Source organism: Galeopterus variegatus, unplaced genomic scaffold (genome assembly GCF_000696425.1).
Source record: "Galeopterus variegatus unplaced genomic scaffold, G_variegatus-3.0.2 Scaffold22685, whole genome shotgun sequence".
Taxonomy (NCBI): domain Eukaryota; kingdom Metazoa; phylum Chordata; class Mammalia; order Dermoptera; family Cynocephalidae; genus Galeopterus; species Galeopterus variegatus.
The window spans coordinates 571-10,662 of record NW_007748796.1 but is presented as its reverse complement, the minus strand read 5'-3'; the positions used below and the strand labels follow the sequence as shown (position 1 = coordinate 10,662).

At 46.1% G+C, this 10,092-nt stretch overlaps 1 protein-coding gene across 1 annotated transcript; it reads left to right on the top strand.

The window, feature by feature from the left end:
- Nucleotides 1-1,487: 1,487 nt before the first annotated feature.
- On the top strand, nt 1,488-8,977 carry LOC103583403 (sodium channel protein type 10 subunit alpha-like; the record flags this gene model as incomplete). Its single annotated transcript, XM_008564723.1, has 7 exons — nt 1,488-1,616; nt 2,189-2,280; nt 4,346-4,537; nt 4,902-4,913; nt 4,992-5,055; nt 8,491-8,632; nt 8,780-8,977. Coding segments are annotated over 7 exons (829 nt in total), but the record flags the coding sequence as incomplete, so codon positions are not given.
- Nucleotides 8,978-10,092: the final 1,115 nt, after the last annotated feature.

Sequence of the window (10,092 nt, the reverse complement as noted above, 5' to 3'; positions counted from 1 at the left end):
GAGGAAACAGTTTCTCACTGAATGGATGGTATAAAGTGGGATCTAGAAAGCCCAACTGTTTCTTGTAAAGGCTTTCAAACAGTCCTTTCAGCTCTACTTGCCACCCCTTCCCAAGTCCCACTTCCAGGGATATTTGGCAGCTCTAAGTTCTAAGAAGTTCTGAGATTCTGCAGCGTAACATTGCTTGCTCTGGGCACTCCCCACTTCCAGCTAGTTTTCAGCTCTCTTACGTCTGCTCTGTCAGTTACCACTCATCAATCTGCATTCTAGTTTACAAAATGTTGTTGTGCTCTCTATCATCTTTGTCCTGGTGGGTTTATGCCTTTTTAAAACGTCCTTTTACTAGGCTAACCAATTAGCTTAGTGGGTTAGAGCATGGTGTTGATAACATCTAAGTCAAGGGTTCAGATCCCCATACTGGCCAATGACCCCCAAAATAAATGAATAAATAAAAATTTAAAAGTCCTTTTACTGCCATCTTAGTTCAGAAAAGATAGAGGTGAGTATTTGTATCCTATCTGCCATATTTAATCAAAAGTATTCCTATTTTTAATAAGAGTTTAGGTTTATAATTTTATAATTTAAAAAAATCAGTGTACCCAAAATTATCTGTGATTTCTGTGTGTGTGCCTGAATTCCTTGGGTCAGTGGTTCTCAAAGGGTGGTTCCCCAGGCCATCAGCATTAGCATCAGCTGAGAACTTGCTAAAAATGCAAATTCTTGAGCCCCACCCCCAACTTACTGAATCAGAAACTCTGAGAGTGGAGCCCAGAAATATGTTTGAACGAGCCCTTCAGGTGGTTTTGACGCTTGCCAGAATTTGAAAACAACTGCTGTAGGTGATCGAGGGATTCTGGTCATTTGAGAAACACTGAGCTGCTGCCAACCTCAACTCCACTTTCATTGCTTCAAATCCAAACCCACCAAGGTACCCAGCAGAACAAAGGGCTGTTTGAGACAACTTCCTCTATCAGAATCCATCCTCCTCAGAAAATGTTTGTGGATTTAGATGCTTTTTTCTCCCATGACCAGGAATGCAGGCAGACCAGGCAAGGTGTGAGAAGAAAAGACAGTTGGGAGTAGGAGGGCCTCATCCCTCTTCCACATCTTCCACCATCAACAGATTGTGAGAAGAGCCTTCAGCTTCCTGCAGGGCAGGGAGCCTCTGGGAGCCTTGTGGAATGGGAGGATCCTTGCTCTTCTCCTGCCACTGCCTTCTGCCTACTCTCAGAGCAGCAGAGGCTCCCAGCCATCTCAGCCACACACACATCCTCCCCACCCCACCCGTTTGCACGCCTCCTCAGTGTTCCTCTGTCTACGCCTCATCTCCTTACCTTACCTCTTTCCCCTTCCCCACCTTGGTGATGTTCTTTGCACATTTTCCCTTGGAACAATCATGCAGCTCATCTATCCCTCCTCCAGGCAGAAGGACCCAGCTGAGCTCCCTCCACAGCATAGTTAACAATTCTTTCTACTCTACCTCCCAGGTATGTCTTCACTGTCATATACACCTTTGAAGCCTTGATAAAGATACTGGCAAGAGGATTCTGTCTAAATGAGTTTACTTACCTGCGAGATCCTTGGAACTGGCTGGATTTTAGTGTCATTTCCCTGGCGTGAGTATTTCTCCATGCTGATTTCTGTGTGTGTCCTTCCATGTGGGGCATATGGGTGTGTTCAGGCTCGTACTCTGGGGTGTTTCCTCCTCTCAGTACAGCTTCCTCATATGGAACTGAATGGGCTGGGGTTTTCTTACCACAGAATTATGCTTTGGGGGTCACCACACCCACAGGGCAAAGTCAAATACCTCAAATCTTAGTTTATAACTGGTCTGTCAAAATGGATCAGACAAGACTCAGCCTTGTACTTAGCCCACATGGGGTTCTTTCCCTGAGGAACCAGTTTCTGAGGAGACTGGTTGGCTCAGCCCTCATATTTGAATATTCATCCATATATTGTAGCAGGCAGAGTCACCTAGATCACAATGCATCTTCTCAAATGGTCCACTCTAAAAGATGTTGCAACAATTAAATCAGTGTCAGTCTATAGACGGAAGGGTCACTAAACTCTCAGTGTCTATTCTGGGTTCTTCCTAGGTTTGTGTTACCCAAAATAGTCCTTATTTATGCTGCATGCATTCCCAGGACCCTCTCCTTGCAGTAATGCTGACTGACTTCTGGTCCTACAGATACGTTGGTGCAGCGATTGATCTCCGAGGGATCTCAGGCCTTCGGACGTTCAGAGTTCTAAGAGCTTTAAAAACAGTTTCTGTGATCCCAGGTGAGCTGCTTCAACCAGCATATTTATCCACAGAGCATATGTTAGTTTCACAGCCTCAGGCTTTTCTTTGATTTTCACAAATACTCATCTAAGAGACAAAAAGACTGAGGCTTAGAGTGTTGGAAAACACAAGCTCAAGGCCTCATCACTAGTAAGATGCGGTGCGAACGAAAGCCTAATGTCCTGATTCCTAGGTCAATCCTCTGTCCACTTACCACATGGCCACACACTTGATAAATGACAAAAGGGTTATGTCATCATTTTCTGCTCATGTTGTGGGGTTCAGGAAAGGCCCCCAGTTGGAGTCACATTTATACCTTAAACTAAAGGTTTGAACTTGGAAATGGGAAGCAGGGAGAGAGCAGTCCTAGGCGCTTCACTATTTCCACAAATCTAAAAGCCTGAGCCCCAGTTCTGTCTTTGGATCTCCAGAGAAGAAAATAATTAGGCAATTCTTGATTATAGGGAATTCAGAAACAAAAGCTGTCCATCAAAGCTCATCTTACTGGCCTCCATGATCTTGACTGTCACTAGTAGCCCAGTGACTGTTTCTCATCCCCCCACTAGGTTGATGGTGGGGATGGTGAGGCCAGAGACCAAGTAAACCTCCTGAAACAGACTCAACACTTATCCTTCATGTCCTGATGGGTTATCTCCCCTCACCCCTGAGACTCCGTGAATTTGTTCTCTCATCTGTAAAAAAGAAACACTCATTCTAGAGTGGAAGACTCTTTCTACCGTTCCATGTCTGGCTCTGCAGAGAAAGATTGGACACTCTGTGCCAATTTCCACAGGGCAAACCTCTTCATGAAGAGAGCCATAGTTGTACCCCTTGGTATTCATCTCACCCACTCTTAGCCAGGAAGACCTGAGTCATGTTTACAAGAACTGGCTTGTCCAGATTCCTGCTTCTGCCTCTTCTCTCACCTCTAGCCACCTTGATTCATGTTCCAGAATCTACCTGTGATTCCACAAATACTCCATGACCTTTTCCACCTCCCAGCCTTTGGCTGTGCTGCTCCTTCTTTCAGGATGTCCTTTACCTACTGAAGGAGACTCCCTAGTCTTTCCCAACTTCCCCACACTCTACCCCACCCCACCCCATTTCCCTTGCCCCCTGAGTTTCAGATAAGTGCTGCTCCTCTGTCTGCCCATCTGCTTGATGATGCTATGAAATTCCCCTCAATTGTCAGACAACCCCACCACACATCAGTGCCTTAATCATCACTCAGTTCCCAGCCCAGGTACTGACAAGTGAGTAGTGCTCAATGGATTATTTGTCGATCAAAATGACAAACCAAAGATAGATTCCAGATTGCTTTCCTGGTCAAGCTCTTTCTTCTACCTGTGAAGCTGCTCTCCTAAAGAAGTTGATTTCATTTGCTAGAGCAACAAATCATCTCTCCTTAAACAAGCAGGGATCCCATCTTTGCTGCCAGCTGTGCTTAGCACAGGTTCTCTCTGTTTCTGCTTCATTGTTTTTCGTGGTCACACTCTACTGCTAAGTTCATCTCTCTGTGTCTTTGTATCTATGTCTCTCTCTTTCTCTTTGTCTCTCTATCTTTTTCTCATTCTATCTCTTTGGCACCTCTCTCTCTCTCTCTCTCTCACACACACACACACACACACACACACAGAGTGAGGCTCATGTGTCCCAAGCCTCAAGCTTCCTCCTAGAACTGAGATGAGGTCAGAAAAATGTCAAATGGCTGGAGTGAAGTCAATAGCCTCATGCCTAGCACAGTGCCTGGAACATAGTAGGTACTCAACTATTATTTTTGTTAATTGAATTGCTAATGTCAGAAATTTATTAGCCTTAAGATGATAAGAAGTTCATTGCCTGAGTCTCAGTTTCCTTGTCTTTATAATGAGGACAATAGTCCCTGCCTGTCTTCCTCTCACAGTAATGGCAAGGATCAGATGAGAAACTGGGCTTGGAACTGCCCTGGAGTTTGTAAATGCTCCACAACTGTGTGTAGAGAGGGGACAGGATGGCAAGATGCATGCGTGTGCTCTGTATGTGCTGCCTCATCCAAATGGGGATATCACTGTCATCTTCCCACAGGGCTGAAGGTCATTGTGGGGGCCCTGATCCACTCGGTGAGGAAGCTGGCTGACGTGACCATCCTCACCATCTTCTGCCTGAGTGTCTTCGCCCTGGTGGGCTTGCAGCTGTTCAAGGGCAACCTCAAGAACAAATGTGTCAGGAATTCCACGGCTGTCGATGGGGTGGCCAATTCCTCATCTCATGGAAAAGGTGAGTGGAATTTCTACCATAGGGACTGAGGTCTGGTTGGGACCTTGGGATCAATGGACATTGGAGCTAGGGGTGTGTAGCCTCTGCACATCTGTATAAGTATATATTTTGATTTCTTTCCTGATGAAATGCTTCTCCGGAGTTGTGTTCTACTTTTGGGCTCCCCATTTCCTGTTGCCCAGTGTCCCTTTTGGAATGAAATGAGCTACAAATCCAGAGGCAAGCCACAAGTCATTCTGCCTCTGCTGCAGGAGACTTAGAGCTGAAGTCACTGCTCAGCTCTTCTCAGATGCGACTTTACACCTTCTAAGTGTCCCAGTGTGCCCACTAAGTGCATGTAGCTGAGGGAGCTCGCCTCAGACAGAACACAGGAGGTGTTGCCTTCGCCACACAAGGCTTGAGTTGGAGGGCTCAGAACCATCTGTGAGGCTTAATTTTTTCCTTTCTTTGGCAGATTTGTACGTTAATAAGCCAGGCACTTCTGATCCCTTACTGTGCGGCAATGGATCTGGTGCAGGGTGAGTGCCCAAACCATGACAAAGCATCAAGGCCTAATAGGTCTTTCTCCACCTTGTCCTCAGCATTTTCTGGGCAGACACTGGATCGCAGGTCCTGAGGAACATGTAGAAACAAATAAGTCATGGTCTTTGCCATCCCAGAATGCATGGGGAGGAGTGTATTGAGTTAGCTTTTGCTGCATAGCAAATGACCTCAAGCTTGTGACTTAAAACAGCAACCATATATTTAACTCATAATTCCATGCATCAGCATTTTGGGCTGGGATATCCCCTGGACACTGGCTGGCATTGAGTGGGCTCATTCATGCATCTGCAGGCAGTAGACAGATTAGCTGGGAAATGGCTGGTCTAGGATGCCCTGTCTCTGCTCTGTGTGGTCTGTCATCCCCCAGCAGGCTAGTCTGGGCTTGTTCTCCCAGCAGAGGCAGGGTTCCAAGAGAAAGAGTGGAAGTGCAAAAGGCCTCCTGAGGCCTAGACTTAGAACTGGCATAATATCACTTTTTCTGCATTCTATTGACCAAAGCAAGTCAGGGATCAGTCTAGATCCAAGGGTCGGTGAAATAGACTCCACCTCTTGGTAGAGGAAGCTGAAAGGTCATATTGCAAAGGGGTTTGAACACAGGGAGGGGAAGAATTGTGGTCATTTTTGCAATCATTTTTCCAATCTACTCCAGGAAGGAGCTAACATTTATTAAATATATTTGTGTCACATATTCTACATTTAATCATCATGGCTAACTCCATCCTATGGTTTTCATTATCTTCATATAACAGAGGAAGAAACACATACATCAGACTGCAATTTCAACTTCTTACAGAGGCCAGAGACATGATAAATGAGTGGAGTGGGCCAGGTGGGAACCAAGGCAACTGAGAGTTCATGCCCCAGATAAAGGAGAAGCCACTGCTGGGTCCAGATTTTGGTTGCAATGTGGAAATGTGGGTCCACTGCTTCAAACATTTAAAAGAGAGATGGGAGATTTATATTTTTATGTAAAGTTTCCCAACTATAAATATTGGCTACCAGTTCCAAAAAATGTCTACATATTTTGGAGTCAAATAAAATATTTCTGCAGGCCAAATTCAGCCTGTAAGCTGCCAGTTTGCAATCTTTCATATGTGCACATAAAGATACTGAATTGAGGAGAACAAATGTGCCAGAGTCTCCATGGGATGGAGAAACATGGAGAGGTGATAGTGTGACCCAAGAAAGAAGGCTTCCTGGAGGTGGTGGTTGAGGTGAGTGTTCAAGGGCAGGTAGGATGTCTCCAGCCTGGGTGAATGAGAGATGGTTTGGATAAAGGCCATTCCAGGTGGCAGAACAGAATGTGAAACAAAGCTAAGGGGAGAGGACCCCTCAGTTCTGCCTGCTACTTGGGCCACTGGAGTGAGGTATGCAGTTCAGGCAACAGATCAGAAAGGCCCATCTCTCCCACTGCCACAGCTGGGAGCCTGGAAGATCAGGGCTCACAACGCCCCACTCCCTGAATGGCTGATGGCCCCACATTGCCCAAGTGGAGCCAGGTGGAACCTGCATGAGGCTCCACCTTAATCAGATCACTAGGAAAACGATCTCAGGTAGAGCTAGAGCTGCGGGGTGGGGACAAACAGGAGAATTTGCTCAACATCAGGCTCATTGGCCTCTTTCTTCACTAATGCACTTGGCATTTGGTTCTTTGGCTCAGGAAAAGGGTTGTTCTGACATCAGTTTTCATTTGCTTTTGACTGAAATTTAAACCAAGAACACCTTCAATGTCCTTTTCTTGTCTACATGATGGCATTTCTCAAGACGATGGTGCCAGAGCAGCCTAAGCACTTTCCATGGTAAAGTTGTGGGGTCCATCTATGGGCACCCCTAAGCTCCTACAGAGGCCAAGCCTCCTGCTGGGCAGGCCCCAGCCAGGCAGCAGAGGAGTGGGCTGGGATGGCAGGAGAGGCCAGCACGCTGAGCAAAGGCCCACACTGATCAATGGTACTGTAGGAGGAAAGTCTGGAATCTCCAGGTGAAGAACAGGTACTAGAAAACACCTTATGATTTTCAGCATTCTTTCACATGTTATTCTAGTTCATCTTTTCAGTAGCTTCTGAGGTTACAAACAGCAGGAATTTTAACTTGCATTTTATATACAACATTGCTACATTGTATTTATTACAATATTTGCTATGTTGAATATTTGCATTTTATATACAATATTTGCTGCATACAATATTTGCAAGAGACCTTGCACAGTGGCCTCATTTATTCCTCAGAGCAGTGAACAGTTGCTACACTGAGCAGTTAGCTGTTGATGTGTAGTGGCTACAGTGGGGTTCCATGGAAATAAGGCTGCCCTCAGAGTTAATTAGAAAGCCTACAGGTAATGGGTTGACAGTTCCTTGAGCAAACCAAGAGACTGCCTTTAAATGTGGGTCTACAGAGTCAGGGAATTTCAAATCTCCATCCAAGATGGAGAGACTTGGAATTGATTATAATTAAGTTGTCAGAGCCCTAATGAATTTTATGGGTCTTGGGGTTGTGTGTTCACATGGATGTCTGGAATAAGGAGAGGGTCAGAGGTTGGTGTTGATAAAGGAATCCTGGGAGTAAAAGAATCTGAAGCTATAAACAAGACACTACTGTTACCTTGACCAGGCCATTCCCACTGAGCTGAGAGAGTCTTCTTGACATCAACTCATCCCCTTATTATGAGAGAAAGAGAGGAGTCCAGCACTCCCCACCTCAAAACTCGCCAAACAGCATCTTTAATCGGCCTTCCTTCATAGGCCAGTCTTCAGAAGGAGGCTGGGCTGACTCAAGTATGGGGCTACTTGATGGTTATATTTCTCCTTTTAAATAAATATGCTGGTACCTGTATGGTTTTAGGCAACTGACTTCTGCCTGAACCCCAACTTCCTCATCTGTAAGGAGGAAGTGGGGTTGAGATGATTATAGTGTTTGTAAGGCACTTAGGGGAGAGAGAGGTATACGATAAGTGCTCAGTAAGTGGAAAGTGTTATTTTCATTGTTATATATAATTGGTCAGTGAACTTGGCTAATATGAGTCTTCCTTTGATAGACAACTCTGCAGATGATGCTGACAGGCTCGAGTTTTAAGTCTGCATTAGTGCTACTCACTCTCCCTTCACTAGTGTGAACTGGCAAAGAGCTTGACACCTTATGGAATTACAGCTCAGCAGTTGGCTGGCCTTCCCCAGGCCACATCCCTATGTATGAAACTCAGGAGTAAAAGTATCAATATCCCCATCCCATGGATGAGAGAAACTGAGGCCTAAAGAGATTAAGTGTCCAAGGTCATGCAACTAATAAGAGGAAGGCCAGGCCTTGAACTCCGATCTCTGACTTCAAACCCCATGGTCTTCCTGCAGCCCTGGGCTGCCTTCCCCCAAATAGGCAGAGGGCTGTGCAATGGATGACCTTCTCTGTTCTTGCTGCAGCCACTGCCCTGATGGTTATATCTGCCTGAAAACTTCTGAAAACCCGGATTTTAACTACACCAGTTTTGATTCCTTTGCTTGGGCTTTCCTCTCACTGTTTCGTCTCATGACACAGGATTCCTGGGAACGCCTCTACCAGCAGGTATTGATCTGTATGTCCCCATAAAGATTTGATTGAAGGTTGGTGGGCCAGCTGCATGGCTACATTTTTTTCTGGAGGATCCTGACTTAACTTCAGCGGCCCATGTGCTATAGGTACAGGTTTCTCTTCTTTCCCTTGAATCTGCAGACCCTGAGGGCTTCTGGGAAAATCTACATGGTCTTTTTCGTGCTTGTCATTTTCCTGGGATCCTTTTACCTGGTCAACTTGATCTTGGCTGTGGTCACTATGGCATATGAGGAGCAGAACCAGGCAACCACTGATGAAATTGAAGCAAAAGAGAAGAGGTTCCAAGAGGCCCTTGAGATGCTCCGGAAGGAACAGGAGGTTTGTGAGGGGCAGAAGTTTCATGAAGTCAGTTGCAGGCTGTACATTCTTGGACAGAGGTCTGGACCAGCCACTTAGGTTAGGGCTACCATTCTAGGGAACTGCGGGAGGATTCATCTTACCTCAGGGATCCTCTTAGGTCAGATTTTCTAAAAAAAAAAAAAAACCTGGCAGGATTCTTGTGCAAGTCATTTATTGAAGTGCTCTCAGGAGAAGGGAGTGAAGGAAGCAGGATGGGGCAGGGGGTGGGACTAAACAAGGAGTGGTCTCAGGAGGAGACCAGCTTCAGCCTGCTCCCATGGGAAGCTCTAGAGCTTGACTTGTATCACAGAGTTAGCCCTACCTTGAGGAAAGGGGGCTGGCCTTTTGTTACCCTGTACCTGCCCCAGGTGCAGACAGCCAAAAGAAATTTTCTGCGGAATGCTGCAGGTGTGAGCCATTAGCAGCTACCACTCAAATGGCTAGGGATGGGTGGATTGACCTGGTAAAAGAGACCTGGGTAGGGCACCAACAGAGTCTACTACAGAGACACATTTAGCTAAGCCCAACCAGATGCTGTTGGCTGCAGCTGCTGTTCTCTATCCTCAGTTGCTGGCAACACTGGGGATTGACACAGCCTCTCTCCACTCCTACAATGAATCACATTTAACCTCCAAAAATGCCAGTGAGAAAAGACTCAGAAAGAAGCCAAGAGCGTCAGAGGGCTCCACAGATGACAACAAGTCACCCCAATCTGAGCCTTACAACCAGCAAAGGATGGTAAGGGGGCTCAGGTTTATGCTCTAAATGTTACCTACCTTTGCAGCTCCTGTGGGCAATGGGTTGAAGTGGGAAGTGGTTTCTAGCAGGGAGAGAGCTGGAGGCACAGAGATTAGTAGGATGTTTTAGTAATCCAGACACCCCCTCCCAAATGATAGATGGGGAAAAGGGTGAATTACAAAGACTTTCTGGAAGGGGTGGGGCTGATGTCAACTACATTGGGATTTTGGAATGTGGGAAAAGGAGAGACAAGTCCAAGATGACTCCCATGTTTAAGGAGCAAGTGGTGATTCTAAGACAGGAGCTCTGGAAAAAGAACCCAGGTTTGTAGGGAAGGTGGGGAGTCCATATTGGAC